The 18176-nt window shown below is 42.1% G+C and overlaps 1 protein-coding gene across 2 annotated transcripts; it reads left to right on the top strand.

Moving 5' to 3' along the window:
* Window positions 1–46: 46 nt before the first annotated feature.
* On the top strand, window positions 47–18171 carry LOC126974948 (syntaxin-binding protein 5-like). 2 transcript variants are annotated; one of them, XM_050822704.1, is made up of 11 exons: window positions 47–112; window positions 430–514; window positions 3236–3352; window positions 4627–4749; window positions 5809–5918; window positions 6979–7198; window positions 10789–10897; window positions 12079–12168; window positions 13608–13703; window positions 14422–14546; window positions 16647–18171. In XM_050822704.1, exons 2-11 carry the CDS (start codon window positions 430–432, stop codon window positions 16895–16897), a joined length of 1326 nt encoding a protein of 441 aa, XP_050678661.1. In that variant the 5' UTR covers window positions 47–112; the 3' UTR covers window positions 16898–18171. The 2 variants fall into 2 exon arrangements, with proteins under 2 accessions (XP_050678661.1, XP_050678662.1); XM_050822705.1 differs by lacking the exons at window positions 47–112; window positions 430–514 and having other exon boundaries at window positions 3078–3352; window positions 6982–7198.
* Window positions 18172–18176: the final 5 nt, after the last annotated feature.

Below are 18176 nucleotides of genomic sequence, written 5' to 3'. Positions count from 1 at the left end.
TTTATGATCAATGTGCTTTGTCCAGGAGAATTTGTAGCCAGTTTTTGCAAGAGAACCGAGCAAAACGCAGATGAAAATAAAGAAGAAGTGATTGAAGTGCCCCACAAAATAGGTATGGAAAGCAAAAGCGCCTTTGATACTAACTGTGGGATCTTCAAATGTACACGCCTTATTAACATATATGTGAGGGATCACCATATTGTGTCCGTGTTAACGTCTCCTAAATTTAATCGATAACGATGTTTGTTCTATTAAAACCGGTGCCGGTTCATTACTATCGCTGTCTGATCTTAATTTCAAAGTCCTCACAACTAACCCCAACAAGACAATCTACCGCGGACATTGTCGGGTCGAGCAGGGCTAGAGAGTGTCATCTGTAAGCGATCCACGTGCGCCCGACAGCCGGACGGAGCAGTGTGTGTGTTGTAGATGAACGGGCCCGGTGGCAGCGCGACGTCGGGTACTCTCGGCGGGGGCGCGGCGCCCGGCCGCGTGCGCCGCTCGCGCTCGCAAGGTACCCGCAAACTGCACAAGTGCCTCTCCACCGCCTCCGACGTGTACGCCGCGCCCCCCGCCCCGCACACTCTACTCAACACGCGACAGTATTGCAGTTTTGGTAGTACAGTCACCTTATAAGACCGCTCTCGACTATCCTCTCTGAAACAGTCGCAATTTCCTCTTCATTTCAACTTTTAGGTTTTATGTTCTCGTTTACACGCGTCGCTCGATTGACTGTCTTATCGTTTTGTTTTACAGCGACGTCATCATCATCATCAGCAATGATTATTATCACAGCTTTTCATAACAAATTAAAATTAAATGCAGAAACATCACGAAATTCTTCTTCTTCAACAAACAACTGTCACTCGAGCTCGCTCAAACTCTTCACCTTTTAATTTTTATTTTTCTTTCCTCTTCTCAGTTAACAGACTTCTTTCCATTCTATACTTATAGCTCTTCTGATTAATAAGTTAAGCATAATATATCATAAAGAGTCACATAACGAGTACATTATTATAATACAAATGGATCATTTCATTGCGAAATTCAATATAAACGTTGCTTGGAATCGAGCATGCTTGGCCATTGTGTATTTACTTGTACAATTTCCATTTACAGATCGGAATCATGCGATAGGTAATTTACAGTTAGAAATGTAAACGTATAGTGTGTCTCTTCTCTACAATACGTGTAGTTCATGTTGTGACGGTCAGCTTGCCAGCTCCCGCCTCGTCTGTTTCGTGCGTGGTGTCGAGTGCATGCTCCGTGCCATCCGCCTTACTTACTCGTACTTTCATGGTAACAAGAAGGCACGATCTAGAAATATTTTTTGAAAAAGCATCTGGAATATTAACCGCATAAAATTTTTTCGATTTAAACCGGATGGCAAGGGTCTCACACTCGTCACCAACATAGTGCGATCCGATCTGACAATGCTTGTGTTCATAATACATTGTGATTTGTTTTCTCGCCACAGAACCAACTGTTCCGCAGTCCCTCGCACCCATGGACTACTTACAAATAACCCAACCCGATGGTATCCGACGATAGCATTTTTCTTTTCATTTTTGTGTTTCACATCGGCATTCGGCACCGTAGGTTGATGCGTTTAGATACGAAATTGTGGCTGTGTCTCTATCTAGCGAATCCTACACTGCACATTAACTGCACAGTAAATATTTGCGGCATGTCTTCTAGATGATAAAAGGTGACTTACTACTAAAAACTATCCTCCATACAACTATCACTCGCTCGATGTTTACCAGATATTTCTTATTTCTTTGTGCATTCTTATTGAGGCTTTAAGTATTTACTTAACACGCGCTAATCATTTATAATTATCCGTTTATTTATAAATTTGAAAATGTTAATTATTTATCTGTCATGAGCGATCATATTGATTTTTATTTGCTGTATTTGAACTTGACTAACTTGTAGGTAAACACGATTTAAATGGCCATTGATTGTAGACAAATTGGGCTCTCTCCTTTATTAATTATTGTATAAGAATGTTATCCACTTATATAACCTCTTTGCTGACTTTATATTATCTTCTTTTTGTTTCTAGCTCGACCGCAAAGCAAAAAGTTTATATGGCTCGTTTTTGGCTGCATCTATATTCGACTCTCGTTTTGTCTATGTATGCTTACGGTATTCTTCTAAGAACTCACTTAGATGCATGTCACTGTAACCAAATGCACATGTAACTTTAAACTTACTGTTTCTTACTTTACTTTTGCTTTTATTTGTCTGTCCGTCCACAAAGCGCTTTTTATTAGGGTCTAGATCAGTAGAGCATTGTACATACACTTGTGATGAAAATAATATGAATGGAGCTCCCGGTATATATAGATAATGTTAATGTCATTTGTGTTAATATAAAGTAGGGATCAACTATGAGATTAGTTAAAGGGCTGCGCGGGATGCTCCGGGCTTGAGCTTACCGAGTTCTTCACTAACATCCACGCCTCATCTGCCGTTGGTTTTATTTGCATAAGTCGCTGGTGACAAGTAGTAATCGCTTTGTTCGCTATTTCATTTGTGTCATTGTATCTATTATTTAATTAATAAACTATTCACGTCTAATGACCCTCTAATTGATTACACGATATTCCAACTCTCTCTATAATCTTGAGGGTAAAATAATACGATGAATTTAATGGGTTACGTTGTGCAAATAAGCTGAGATTGGACGGGCATACAACCAACTTCCTATGAGCATGTTTTCATTATCTTGTCTTCATACTGATCACATTTAGCTGGTTTCAGCTAATTTCACAACTGCACTTACCCGATATTATATTCTAGATTAGGTATATACCTACTAACATTGGTTCATACAAATTTAAGATATACAGTTGTGAGTATTTCGACAAATGGTCGTTTTAAGTAATTATTACTATTTTGAATATTTGTTTTAACGTAGAAGAAATTTAACGTGAGCCAGTGTTCTCGGTGTACGACCGCGGCCGCTCGTACAGTCGTAACTATGTTCGATACGACCACGTTAGACCAGCTAGTATTAGTACCTATGTTACTAATATTCAAGCAAGCATGTTTATATTATAAATGATAACTACGCTATGAATTCGACCCGTGAGCTTAGTTACGGCTGCATCACGGCCGACGACAAGGATCCGCCACCGCAAGGCGGGGAGGTGGTTGGTCCTTGTCGCCGGGCGGTGGGGAGGGCCACACGGAGGGATAATGTGTGTTTCACCCAACGGTCGCGTAGACAAGCTGGACAGCTCGTTCTCGAGGTCGCGATCCAGCAGCATGTCGAGCCTGGAGAACATCTCGCAGGAGGGCATCCAATGCCTCGCCTTCGCGGACAGCTATATCAAGAGATCAGGTATGTCATTATATCAGTATTTTATCCACTGAATCTGAATGTTAATAAATTGTTTCTTGTGCATAGGCCAGACAAACCATTTTTCTGGATATCAAAATAGAAATCTAATTTCCAAGAGTAGGCACATAGACATTTTACTATCAAAATGTATGAGAGCGTGCTCTTAAGCAACTCTCGTTCAAATCTAAGCTAGCATTGAAAAGCGCCGTTGTTTCCCTTTTCCTTCTTTATACTGTAAGTCATACACGTTTAAAATTAAATGGGAAATTATTAGGGATTAAATTTATAGGTATAAATTACTATCTCCTCTGTGTAACCTGGTAAATTCTGTGTTCATCTTGACTTACAATCTAATGCCGTTATATTATTTTGGGTTCGTCACTCAAAATGGCTCACACAAAATATTGAACTATCGTATATCGTATATCGTAAAAAAATATTTCAATTATAAGAAATGATTATGACAGAAATATAACCAAAACCGTGAGTTGTAGGTTTTTAATTTTGGAATGCGTTTGTTATGTTTGATATTCTATAATTTCCCGCCATTTCACATATTCTTTCGAGGTTTATATTAAATCACAGTAACCTAATGGAGTGTTAAAGAATCAGAATTGTAATGATTGCCTTGCACACATTGTGCAAATTGGCAATTATTGCAATTCTGATAAAGAGCCGTCGGTTACTTTAAACACTTCCAAAGCTGGGTAGCCATTCGTATATTCGCATAATATTGTAACCATAGATAAACCAACACATAGTGTATGTGTTGGTTGATGTTATCGAAGACCATAAAACATCGCTGGCGGCCGTAACTTATCTCCACTAGAATATGCCAATGGTCCTAAAAAGAGATTTTAATCCCTCCCCGAGCTTTCCCGCTCGGGCCGCTCGTCGTCTTCTGGGGAGGACACAAAACCGTGCATACTAGTATATAAATTATAAATATGAAATTTGAATAGTTTTCTATATTATATTGTAAAACACTAAATGTTTGAGAAATCGATGTGAAGAGACTACAAACTAGGTAGGTACTTTTCTTATCAGTATTTTTTTTGTCTCATATACTTCAAGTGTTCGCGTTTACTATATTCATAAGCGGGTGGAAGGTACATAAGATAGCTTCTAACACACGTCCTCACGCGTTCACAGTAATCATAAGAATAAACATAATAAGAAGTAACAGTATATTTTGTCGATGAGTTCGTCGAGTTACCTTGGAAGACATTTACCTGGCTATCACCTTGTAGTTTGCAAGTCTGGTGTGATTTCAGATCCCACGGCGCTGGTGCCCACGCTGTGGATCGGCACAACCCTGGGCTCTGTGCTGACCATGATGATCAGCCTTCCCGAGGCCGACCAGCGCCACACGCAGGCGGCTGCTATCAGCACCAGCGGTGAGTTTAGCACTTAGTACAATGGTGTGCGAACTAACCTACCTCACTACTAGCGTCCGACTAATAACATGGGTCTCTTTAAAATCTTTCTGGCTTATTATCATTAGCGGAAACTCTCGGCTGTCCCAAAAATCACGGCCAACGGTGATAAAAATCATTTCTTTTTTATCCTGATTCAATATAAAATGTCACATATATAATGGAGAGCGCACAAGACCCATGGTCATGGCTAATATAAATGTGATGGAGAGCGCACTAGACCCACGGTCATATCAAGTATAAAATATGTAATGGAGAGCGCACTAGACCTACGGTCATATCAAATATAAAATATGTGATGGAGAGCGCACTAGACCTACGGTCATATCAAGTATAAAATATGTAATGGAGAGCGCACTAGACCTACGGTCATATCAAATATAAAATATGTGATGGAGAGCGCACTAGACCTACGGTCATGTCTAATATAAAATATGTGATGGAGAGCGCACTAGACCTACGGTCATATCAAATATAAAATATGTGATGGAGAGTGCACTAGACCCACGGTCATGTCTAATATAAATGTCATGGAGAGCGCACTAGACCTACGGTCAAGACAAATATAAAATATGTAACGGAGAGCGCACTAGTCCCACGGTCATGTCTAATATAAATGTCATGGAGAGCGCACTAGACCTACGGTCAAGACAAATGTAAAATATGTAATGGAGTGAGCGAACTATTCCCTCAGACATATCGAATATAAAAAAAACGTGAACATAATATTCTATTTGTCTATTATTTACTGATAAATTTCAAACGACGAAACGCCTGGTTGTACCTTCACACAACAATTTTATTTGAAACATTATAAGCAATACTTTAAGTAGCAATGCTAAGCTAGAGAAATTACTGGACAAATGAGTCTTAACATCTTATGTCTTAAGGTGACGAGCGCTGTTGTAGTGCCGCTCAATTTATTTTTGGGGTTTTCAATAATCTTGAGCGGCGCTGCATTGTAAACAACAATAATAGTTCGACATCATGCTTGATTCACATATATTGTTCGTGTTTCAGGTGGTCCTATCTTCAGGCTCAAAGGCTCCATACTAGCCATGTCGTTCCTGGACTGTAACGGCGCTCTCATCCCCTACTCCTACGAAGGCTGGAGGGACGACTGCAAAGACGTATAAATATTTTATAATTTTTATACGAATGATCATTGGATTTTTAGGCCACGCAACGATGTTTTATATTTGTTGCAATACTGTAATGTTTAATTTATATAAATGTAATGTTTTCTTTTGTGTAAGAAGATAAAGAGAACATCTACATGTAATACAATAGTGTAGTTTTATAAGAAGACAAGTGAAAAGAATTCTGGCCTGCTAGAATCAGGAAACACGTACGCTGATGCCGCAACTGTATTTAGGCCAGATCAGTACAGCCTGAAGAGAGCACAGAGAGTAAAGTGCATCAATAGCATACAATTTCGTGGTGTGAGACGTGGCCAGAGAGTCCTCGATCCCCACAAAAAGCTAATGCTGGTTCTCTCACCCGAGCGCTGCGTCCTTCATCTGCCAGTAGGATGAACACTGAATGCTTTTTCATGGGCAGCTCAATGCCATTTTCTAGAATGCTATTTAGCATCACCTTTTTGTGTCAGACATTATAATATTATTGCAATTAACCACACAACTTGTAATGCATGATTGTTTAACAGTAATAATTATATTTAGACTCAAGATCACTTAGATTCGAGATGATTAGATTGACCACGTCACATTTGCAAAATTTGTTGGTATTATATATTTTGAAGTGAATATTTATTTATTTAATTCAGGAAACAAACAGTCATATTCAAGCATAATGACATTGTATACAGTTCAAACAGACCTAGCAGTTCCATGAATTATTTAGAACTAAAGTAAACATATTATTGTCTATGTTTACTTTACTAGTAAACTTAAAAAAACAGTGACAAATTAGCAAATGTGACAATAATTAAAAAGAAACTATATATATTTTAAGACAGTCAAAAGAGGAATACTACTAATACTAGTATATTGCAAGTAAATTCATATACTTATCTATAGATAATTAATGACTTTGGAACAAACATTTATTGAACCCGGTCCCCCTAGGCATCAGTAGTCAGGGTATAAGTGACTACTGCAGTTTTATGTTGGGACTGTTGCCACACAGACTTTTGATTTTGGTGTGACAACGAGTAACAATCGTATTCAGCAGAGTCGGGATCGCCGAGACCGCACACCGACCAAACAGTGTTCGACGGGCAGCGGTAGCCACAGCAGCCCCGTGCCCGAGCCGGGTGACCGCCAGTTTGTGGTGATCGCGTCGGAGAAGCAGGCCCGCGTGGTGGCGCTGCCCAGCCAGAACTGCGTCTACCGGCAGCAGATCGTCGACGCCGACTTTGTCGTGAAGGCGGAGATCGTCAGCTTGAAAGGTGAGCCCACCCTCTAGTTTGTGTAATTACTGGAAACACTCTATTCTGTACTCGAAGGATTTGTAATGGGGCGTGTGTACAAACTCATTAAGTAAAATCATATTATATATCTACTCAATATGTCGTATGGCAAGTACTGTTACATTTCCGCGCAATTTTTTGTAAGCTTTTGTATGGAGTGTTCGAATCTACCTTTTCAAAACTATACCTACATTATTCGTCTTCATTGTAAGTACTGGGCTTTCCGGTCGAATTTCATAATGCTTCAGATTGCCTTACTCGGCACGCCATGGGATATAGCGCATCACTAAAAAGTCGCTAAATAATGTAATAATTTAAATCATTGTTCTGTTATACCACTGTTTTCAAATTGTGTCAGATTTTTTATGAAAATAAGGGACGAGACGAGCAGGACGTTCAGCTGATGGTAATTGATACGAACTAACCATTACGGTAGGTGCAATCATTTATATGATGAATATGGATGTTTGAGTCATGGATGTTTAAATGTATTAAATTTATAGTATGTTTAAGTAAGTATATTGTATTAAATATATCGTTGTCTTGCAATCCATGAGACAGGCTATATATGCTTAATTTGGGGCAAGATAATTTGTGTAAAAAGTGTGTCAGTATTATTATTATTACAATGCAGTGTCGCTCAAGATTCTTGAAAAACCCAAAAATTCTAAGCGGCACTACAATTGCGCTCGTCACCTTGAGACATAAGATGTTAAGACTCATTTGCCTAGTTATTTCACTAGCTACGGCGCCCTTCAGACCGATATACAGTAATGTTTACACGTTACTGCTTCGCGGCATAAATAAGCGAATCCCAGATGTGCAAGATCATACACCTTCACTGTTGGACCTTCTGTTGACCTCACATCCGGACGGCTACCTAGTTTCCGTTGACCCTCCTCTGGGATCGTCAGACTACTGCCTGATCCGGAGCACCGTGCCGATCACGCGCCTAACACGGGCCCGCTTCTTAGGCTGTCGCCGCGTGTGGCACTATAGGTCAGCAGAGTGGGACGAGATGTGGTGCTTTTTTGCATCCTACCTATCATCTGTTTTTCGCTGGGAGATTCAGATGCCGCTGCTGACGCTGTTGCTGATGTGGTACTGCAAGGTATGGAACTCTTCATTCCATCCTCCTCTGTGCCTATCGGTGGTAGGTCCCAACCATGGTTTGACCGCTCCTGCAAAATAGCCTCTCGCCGAAAGCAGGAGTGCTATCAGGCTTGGGTCAATGCGGTGGTATCTAAGGATGTGAATTCCAGCAAACTTAAAAAACACTTCAAACATGCCTCCAGGTCCTTCAATACAGTTATTGCTGACGCGAAGTCTAAGCACATTGGCAGAATTGGCAAGAGACTTGCACGCCTTCTCTCGGGAACTCGTGCGTTCTGGTCGCTCGCCAAGGCTGTCCAAGGAAACTTCTGCCAGCCAGCCATTCCGCCACTGCACAGGGATGATGACTCGCTGGCCCATGACGCGAAACAGAAAGCTGATCTCCTGGGCTCCCTCTTCGCGTCCAACTCGACTCTGGATGACCAAGGTGCACCACCACCGCATATTCCGCGGTGCGATTCATATATGCCGGAGGTAAAAATCCGGCATGGTGCCGTGCTTAAGCACGGTGCTTCTCACCTTGGACATTCACAAATCGAGCGGGCCCGATGGCATTTCCCCGATAGTGCTGCGGACATGTGCTCCAGAACTGGCGCCGGTCCTTACCCGTCTTTTCCGGCTCTCCTACTCATCAGGCGCAGTCCCGAAATTATGGAAGGCGGCTTTAGTGCACCCGATCCCTTAGAAAGGTGTACGCTCAGATCCGTCCAACTACCGCTCCATTGCCATTACCTCCAGTTTCTCCAAAGTAATGGAGTCGATCATCAACCGCCAGCTCTTGGGATACCTAGAGGGGCACCAGCTGATCAGCGACTGCCAGTACGGTTTCCGTCAGGGTCTCTCAGCTGGTGATCTTCTTGCATACCTCACCCATAAATGGGCGCAAGCGGTTGAGTCGAAGGGAGAGGCGTTGGCGGTGAGTTTGGACATAGCGAAGGCCTTCGATCGGGTGTGGCATAAAGCGCTTATAGCGAAACTGCCATCCTATGGGCTTCCCGAGAAGTTGTGCAAATGGGTCACTAGCTTTTTGGCTGATCGGAGCATCAAGGTTGTTATCAACGGTGCATGCTCCGACTTAAAACCCATAAACGCTGGTGTCCCGCAAGGCTGCGTGCTATCCCCTGCGCTGTTTCTTCTGCATATCAATGATATGCTGCAAATCAGCAATATTCATTGCTATGCAGACGACAGCACAGGGTATGCTTCCTACACTGGCTGTGCCAACATGTCCCGGAATAGCGTCGACGAGAACCGGAACAAACATGTGTCTGAAATCGAGACTATGCTTTGCAAAATCTCGGAATGGGGCCGACATAATTTAGTCCAATTCAACCCCAAGAAGACACAAGTTTGTGCGTTTACCACTTAAAAGTCTCCCTTTGTCGTATCCCCTCGATTCGAGGTCACTCCTCTAACTGCCACAGCCTGTATTGGCATACTTGGCGTCGGTATATCGAGCGACGTTCAGTTCCGTGGTCACTTGGAAGAGAAGGCCAAAATGGCCTCTACAAAGCTTGGTGTACTCAGTAAGGCGAGACAGTACTTCACTAAAAGCCTGCAACTTTATAAGGCGCAAATTCGGCCTCACATGGAGTACTGTTCTCACCTCTGGGCGGGTGCTCCCCAGTACCAGCTTCTTCCATTTGACCGCATACAACGAAGAGCGGCTCGAATGATCGACGATCAAGTCATCTCCGATCGGCTCGATTCTCTAGCATTGCGTAGAGATGGGGGTTCTCTCTGCATCTTCTACCGCATTTATCACGGGGAGTGCTCAGAGAAGCTGTTCGGGTTGATTCCAGCGACCGAATTCCATCATCGGACATTACGTGCAAAGTACCATCCGCATCACGTAGACGTCTGGCATTCCACAACCGCGCGTTTTGTTCGAAATTTCTTGCCTCGCACAGCCACTTTGTGGAATCAACTACCGGCAGCGGTCTTCCCGAACAGATACGACTTAGGGACCTTCAAGAAAAAAGCATACTCTCACCTTAAAGGCCGGCAACGCATTTCTTGACACACCTGTTGTTGCGGATGTCCATGGGCGGTTGCCTCACCTCTCCCCATCCCGTGAGCCTCTTGCTCGTTTGCCCCCTCTCATATAAAAAAAAAAGCGCCGTTGTGGTACCCATGATCTAGACTTCCGGCTTCCTGTCAAAGGAGTAACTCCTCACACTGGTGTAATGTTAGGTTTTAAATGTTACTTTCGTTATGGTGAGCGATACACCTGCCGTACACAATTTATATAGATTTTATGAGTCTATCAGCATTATAGGCAAATCATGGCCGCCTTAGTTTATTTGTGTATCAGAACTATCACAATTAAGAATTCAAAATGTAACATAATACAGCAATGGGAGCAAAGTTGCCAATGAATAGGTGTATGAAGTACTGTAGGGTTGAGCTTGACAACGTAGTGGTGAGCTAGCCCTGACCTGGTGAACGACCAACAGATAGTGTCTGCCTGGTGAGCTACCTGTCCACCGGCCACCTCTCCGCGTACAGCCTGCCCTCGCTACGGCCCTTACTGCATACGGACTTCCTCCCGCTGTCGGAGCTCAGGTAATTCTGCCCATCTGTCTTAAAATTTTCTATTTATTTACATTCCTATCACTTTTCTTAACAAACAGAATATTGTCTCTAATTTATGAGTCCACCAACTTCATATGCCACCTGTATCCGCTACATAAATCTAACAGTGCAACAGTGTGCAATCAACTCAAATTGCGTAATGGGAAGCTTTAAGTATTAAATTATTTAGCAATATATTGGAAACTTTCTGAGAGATTGGATTCAATGATTGGTTCATCGAATTTCGTAGGTTCATAGAGACAATTTTCTGAGGCTCGATTTACAATTCCTTTTCAATAAATGAATGATAGGAGTTAAGTGAGAATGATATCAGGCGAGGGTAGGGAGTCGTGAGGCCCCTCCTCCACGCCCTCACGCCCTCACCTAGCTGAGCACCCGCGCTCGTATGCACCGACCGACACCATGACCTACAACGCGGTTAAGACCTAAATAAAATCACACCTCTCAAATATTATAATTTACGTTCTCCTTCGTATGCTCCTAGTGACACTGAACGTAAACGCTTCGAAGAAAACGTCTTTTTAAAATATCTACAGGCCGTACACGATTATTTTATTTCCAAGCGATGTGATTTTATTTTCGAACTACCGTTATCCACGTTGTATACTGTGTGTTGTACAGCGACGAACGTGCGTCACAATCGGCATGTGAATGCTGTCATTTTCAGCTGACGATAATGTTTGCCTATTTATACCATCTTAACCACTGTCAGCCATACTCCGACCGCATTCGCTACCTTATCATTTGGAGCCAAATAACACCCTTTCAAATAAAAATCAGTGTTAGATCTTGCTTGGCGATGGGCCGCAGCCGGCGCCGTTGGCCTGCGTGACGTCCGCTCCGGTCCATCGCGAACCAGTGTGTCAGTCACACGACATTTCCTGCTCTTAGACCATCGATCACGGATATACAATTTTATGCATTCTATCAAGCACCACCTGTGCTTTCGATATTTGGCACATTTTTTTTAATTTTGGATAGACAAATGTACACGACAGACACACGCGTCGCGCGGCACATCGGGACTCTAACACTTGTAAACATCACAGACCATTGCTATGTTGTCTTTCCGACCGCGCGCTCTTCTCCTGCCGCTGTCGTGGCGGCGGAGCAGCGCGCGCAGCCATTGATCTGTGGTGTGTTCCTGGTAGCTTCCAGACACAGTCGAAACAGAGAGGTCTCGTAGACCCGATGCTCTCCATATGGGGCCAACAGCTCATAGTTAACGAGGACACGGATCAGTAAGTCTCCGTCCTTACTTCTGCTGCGTTAGACACGATCACACATCGCGCCACCATATCGGCTCGCTCCTGTTTGCTAGTCTGCTAGTGTTCATGTTGACCCCGCCCCCTCGACCGGCTTCTTACCTCATAAACCCCGCCCCCTTCCCCCCAAACCTTTACTCCTGTGCTGGACCTGGGCGAATCACAATACATTGATCAAATACCCAAACAATTGATAAATAACTTGCTTTAAAGTCATCAAAACGCAAGCATAATAATTATCTTTGAAGTTCGCTAGATGTCGCTTGTGATCGCCCCGCCCCCCGCCCCCACACACCGATATCACATACACCCCCACATACACACTCTCCACGTACCTACACTGGTACAGAACTGTATCACCTGTCTGTTATGTCGTAGCGCTCGCGCCCGCACGTTCTGTTCTTGAGCATGTTAGCTGTTGCATGAACTCTTGTTTATAATGTACACCTCCCTTAAGTAGTCCAGTATTTCGTAGATAAATTGCTCGCTATTTCATGTTCGCTTTTAGTTATTTATTAATTAATATGTTTAATAATATATTTTTATTAGTAAAAGATTAAGGATGATTGAATAAGGTGAGATTTCTTGTTTTTTTATGAAAATTAAATGATGGTATTGAAACTCGTTTTCGGTTTTGGGATTCGAAAATAGTTCAGAGGAAACAAAGTACTCCTGACACAGTGTGACAGATAATTACACGTTTCATCATCCGACTGATGATGAGGGAGAGAGTCACATACCTTGATCAGCAGAAAGAACTTTATCCACAAGCGGCCACAGGCTCTCTTGTAGTTCCTCTGATATTTTACATCATTCTGGGCGGCGATCACTAATCTGGTGCTGATCCTTTTTCCATTAAAACTCGTGACGGTTTTTGTGAAATAATGACTGATGATTTTTTTAATGAACATAAGGGACGAGATGAGCGAGACGTTCGATGGTAATTGATGCGCCCTGCCCATTACAATGCAGTGCCGCTAAGGATTGTTGAAAAACCAAAAAAAATCTGAGCTTCACTAAAACTACGCTCATCACCTTGAGACATAAGATGTTAAGTCTCATTTTCCCAGTAATTTCACTAGGGTACGACGCCTTTCAGAACGAAACACAGTAATTTTCTTCTCATTCTCTCGATATGACATATTAAAGCTGACTTTAATCTTACGTTTTAATTGCAATTTGTTAAAATACTAGAGCAACTATTTCGTCATGGGCTTTGGTGGTGAGAAAAAAGATATTATGGTCAATGACGCGGCAGACCCAATATATTGTACCTGTAACAAGAGTTCGTCAAAACATCCGACACTAGTCTGGATACCACGTCGAATACTCCGTGGGATGTGTGATCTGTATAATATTCTGAATAATATTTCATAAGCTACTGCTGATCACCAACAAATGCGTGACTGTTACAGAATAGCGAAGACGTTCTGCTTCAGCAACAGAGGGCACGGCCTGTACCTTGCCTCGCCCTCCGAGATCCAGAAGTTCACGATCGACGCCGAATTCTGGTAAATACTGCCGTTTGGTACATACTGGATCCAGTAGTCGTGAAACAAACACACACAACTTTATCAATATCTAGAACTGGGTCAAGTCGATCACGGTTTAACGGACAACGGATAGCAAAGAAACAAAATGTCAATAATTGTTGTACAATTTATTTAATATAGTAAAAATGTCTCACTTTAGTAGTAAACCTAGATTTAAAATCTGTAATATTATATGTGAATAAGAAATATATACATAATAAACATAAATTGTAGATTAATACAATCATGATTAGTTAAATCAATAATGATAGTTTTAATTTGTATAAATAATATAATAATTATTTCATCTTTCGACTAGACGTTGTGCTAAACTTTCCACACTATTTCACTGAACAATACGCCATTATAACGGCAACACGGAGAATGTTATCACTGACACTCTCGGCGGAGGACTGAATAAGGTAATGAGGTGAGGCCGGCTGTTATGCAGTGTCCCTGCCAAACATATGCTAAAGCATATCCCAGGTAGTAGTTGTCGTCTTTAGATTGAATTGTCTGTGGCGTGAAATAACGTTTCCACTATACATTCAAACATAATTTTATTTTAGTCAATTTCGATATTTTATTCCTCTTTTTTTTATAAATTTAATTTATTTAATTAATCCCAGAAGTAAGAGTTTGTTAGCTTTAAATTTACATGCAATTTGGTAGTACTGTTTATTTTATAATTTTCCAGTCAGCAACTGAACGAGATGATGGGGGAGCTGTTCTTGCCGCGGGACATGCCCGAGCCCCCAAAAGAGAGCTTCTTTCGAGGGCTGTTCGGGGGCGGTGCTCGCCCGCTCGACAGAGAAGAATTATGTGAGTACACATTCTCTATTTTAATAACATTCTTTGTATTTTGTAAAGGTCTCTCGTCAATGACTTTACTTATAATTATTAGATTCGTGTATAATAATTAGAATTCAGAATAAACTACTTTATCGTACCTAAATACTTCTTATATTAAATACTTCTTGTATGCAACGGTATTGGGTTCGTATATGCAGCCTGTGACTGCCCGAAAAAGGTTTTTACTATGTATTTAGCGTAAGGTAAAACTTACTGAGTGGGTGTTCAATAGAAATTTGATTTATAGAATAACGGAAGCATATTAAACTAAATTAACTTAATATATTAATTTAAGTTCTTATTGAGGTAGGCATTGCCTAATTGTCTATATGGAATGCACGCCCCTGTTGGTGATGAAAAGGGCCACAATAAAGTCTCAAGTAGGTCGGTGCGGCTTCACAGACTGTGGCAAAACCCGCGTTAACTCACAATAATGTGATTCTGTGTGTATGGAGGTATTGGAAAGGCATGGTTCATTGTGATCTCTATTGTCAACAGCTGATAAGAGTAAAGGCTCAAGTTGAGAGATATCTGCCTTGATTGATCAATAGAAAGGTAGTGGTGTTTCATCACGATACCGCTAAACTACACAATATATCTTTAGCAGCTCAGTAAAAATTAAGATAGTTTGGCTGAAAGATGTTAATGCTTCCGTTATACAGCCTTCAGCTTGTACCCTCAGCTTTCAACCTGTTTCGGTCTCTTTAGAATTCTTTAGGCAGTGTTAAGCTGAACTTATCGCGTTTTTTTTTTAGAAGTCTCTAGATTTCTACAGCAACGGGACTATTCATTTTACTAACTATAATATGGCAAAAAGAAATCGAATAGAATGGGACATTTATACTAAATATGCGAACAGAATTTTTTCCCTATCTAATATGTGTTAGTTCTTGATCTAAAATGTTTAATGCTTCACTAAGAGAAAGTGTTGGTGACTGATCATTCAGCAGTGAGCCTCATGCCTTGCTACTCCCATCAAGCTTCTTGCCGTTTGCCCCCTCATATATAAAAATACGTATATGTTCTTCTAAACTTAGTTATCTATAGTTTTAATTATAATTTTAAGGAGATTTTCAATGGCCCTGTCGCTGTCTTGTCTCTGTCGATGACCGATCCGACGTAAAAGATCCGTCGTCGTTGCACTGTTTAGTGTGAACGAAACTTACACGGCTCACACCAAATGTACCATCGCACCATCTCATGCACATAGATCTAGCTGGAGATGGCTGGAGGCCCATAGTGATCTGGAACAACTTTGTACTATATATATGACGTTCATGACGCTCTGTAGCATAAGGGCCTTGATTTGCCACTTGTCTCCTGATGACACTCGAATTATATATCATAAATCACATGTTCAAAATGCCACGAGCATACGGGTCACCTGGTGTTAAATGATCACCGCCGCCCACATTCTCTTGCAACACCAGAGAAATCACAGGAGGGTTGCCGGCCTTTAAGGAAGGTGTACCCGCTTTTTTGAAGGTACCCATGTCGTATCGTCCCGGAAACACCGCACAAGGAAGCTCATTCTACAGCTTTGTAGTACGTGGAAGAAAGCCGCACTCCTTAAAAACTGCACTGTGGAGGAATGTGCCACACATCCAGATGGTGGAGATGATATCCTGACTTGTGGCGTGTCGTGGGAAGGTGGAATTCGGCAGCAGGAATCAGGATAAGCAGCGCTTCGGAACACTCCCCGTGATAAATACGGTAGAAGACACACAATGAAGCGACGTCTCTACGCAACGCCAAGTGATCCAGTCGTTCACAGAGCACTGAGTCCCCGACAATTCGAACTGCTCTGTTGGACACGGCCAAATGGATCGAGCTGAAACTGGGGTGCGCCAGACCAGAGATGACAGCAATACTCCATGTGTGGCCGGACCTGCGCTTGATATGAGCATTCTGACCACCTGATAGTAAGTGGTCACCGCAGTCCACACTGTCTTGTAACACTAGAGGAATCACATTGATATGTGGCGGGGGAGGTAATTAACCAATTCCACCAACGACTTGGCTAAGTACGTAACCTATAGTATAATAAGGGATTTTCATGACCATTTGCAGTTGGAGAGAGCAGTGGTAAGCCGAACCGGACGGTGGCCAAGCACTTCCCCGCGGCCGAGGGGCTGCAGGCGCGTGCCTCGACCGCCACGGGAGAGATAGCGCGCGCGCACCAGATGGCCGTCGAGCGAGGCGACAAGCTGTCGCAGCTGGAGGACAAGGCCGAGCGGATGCACTCGCAGGCGTCAGAGTTCTCGTCCTCGGCTCACCAGCTGATGCTCAAGTACAAGGACAAGAAGTGGTACCAGCTGTGAATATTGCGAGCCGGCGCGCACTCGGCCAACATCTTGACAGAATCACAACAGATTGTTCTGTTGTCTTGAAATCAAATGATATTTTGTTTACTTCAAGTTTGTCCCTATATCTAATATAATATCAGCGAGGTTTGTTTCTGGTTAGATCAAGTTAAAACTGGCTGACGGACAACAAACTCACGAGTTGAACAATTTAAACAAAATAATTCAGACTACAATATTTGCCGGCCGACTTGAGCTGGCATAGCGTTCATACATTTATATTGGATGAATCATCTTCATTGTTCGAAGTCCTCAAGACACCGGTAGCCGGAACCATGCAGCTCAAGTTGTTTGTCAAATACTACCGTTGTTTCATATATCGATATAGGTATAAGTACGTGTATATATGTAGGGTTACGACCGCGTAGAGCTTAGCCCTTCTACTTCTAGATAATCTTCCTACGTAGGCGGTAGGAGCTAACACGAATTACTAAATTAACGCACAATGTCATCTTGCATCACCCCTCGTGTACCGATCATGTCACTGTTCAGTTGTTTCTGTGCCCGAAGCATTGGAAGCGATGTTCGATAACAGGTTAGAATGCATAGTCGTTTGCGGTTCACTTATGCAAGGTTATATAAACATTTTGCACCCCAAATCTTGCTGATATAGTAAAATATATTGTATCTATTGTATGTAGGTGCTCCGCAGAAAAAAGTACCTTCGTTTTAGTAATAACAGACGGCTCGAAGAAGGTTTTTGTTAATAGCACTGTGTTTGTAGTTGTAGCTTCTCACTCAAGCACCACGGATAGGTCGCGTGCGGTCGGTTCCGCGATATACTCTCGTAGACAACCGCGACCGGTTAACCCACAACATGAATTATCAATCGTTGGCGGGAGGTACTCTAATAATTGTATTACGTAATTCGCTGCATCTTCCATTTATTAGCGATTTCAAAAGTATTTCTTATAAGTAGGTTCCTCTCTTTCTCGCATATTATATAAATCCGCATTAATTGCGATGTGATACCTGTATATATGTAGACTTGTACTGTAAATATTTTGTACTATCATAGTGCGTAGCGGACATCTCCATGTTTATGTCGCTCTCTTCTTGACGTGCGAAACCTATTGTCACCTAATGACAAAGTTAAAGTAGAATTGTGATAAAAGATTAACAGTTACTACCGCGGGAATTAGACTTATTAAATTGATTTGATAATATTGAAGAATTATAATATATATATTGGTTTATATTAGGTATACATCCTTAGTATTGATGGGGGGGGGGGGGG

The sequence above is a fragment of the Leptidea sinapis genome, chromosome 34 (genome assembly GCF_905404315.1).
Source record: "Leptidea sinapis chromosome 34, ilLepSina1.1, whole genome shotgun sequence".
In the NCBI taxonomy this organism is placed as follows: domain Eukaryota; kingdom Metazoa; phylum Arthropoda; class Insecta; order Lepidoptera; family Pieridae; genus Leptidea; species Leptidea sinapis.
Note: the sequence above shows the minus strand (reverse complement) of the source record. Positions and strands in the feature narration are given on the sequence as shown.

Coding starts and splice junctions, on each gene's coding strand:
- LOC126974948 (XM_050822704.1), top strand. CDS start 430: ATGAACGGGCCCGGTGGCAGCGCGACGTCGGGTACTCTCGGCGGGGGC. Junction 4,750..5,808: donor GGCTGCTATCAGCACCAGCG/GTGAGTTTAGCA, acceptor TTCGTGTTTCAG/GTGGTCCTATCTTCAGGCTC. Junction 14,547..16,646: donor GCTCGACAGAGAAGAATTAT/GTGAGTACACAT, acceptor GACCATTTGCAG/TTGGAGAGAGCAGTGGTAAG.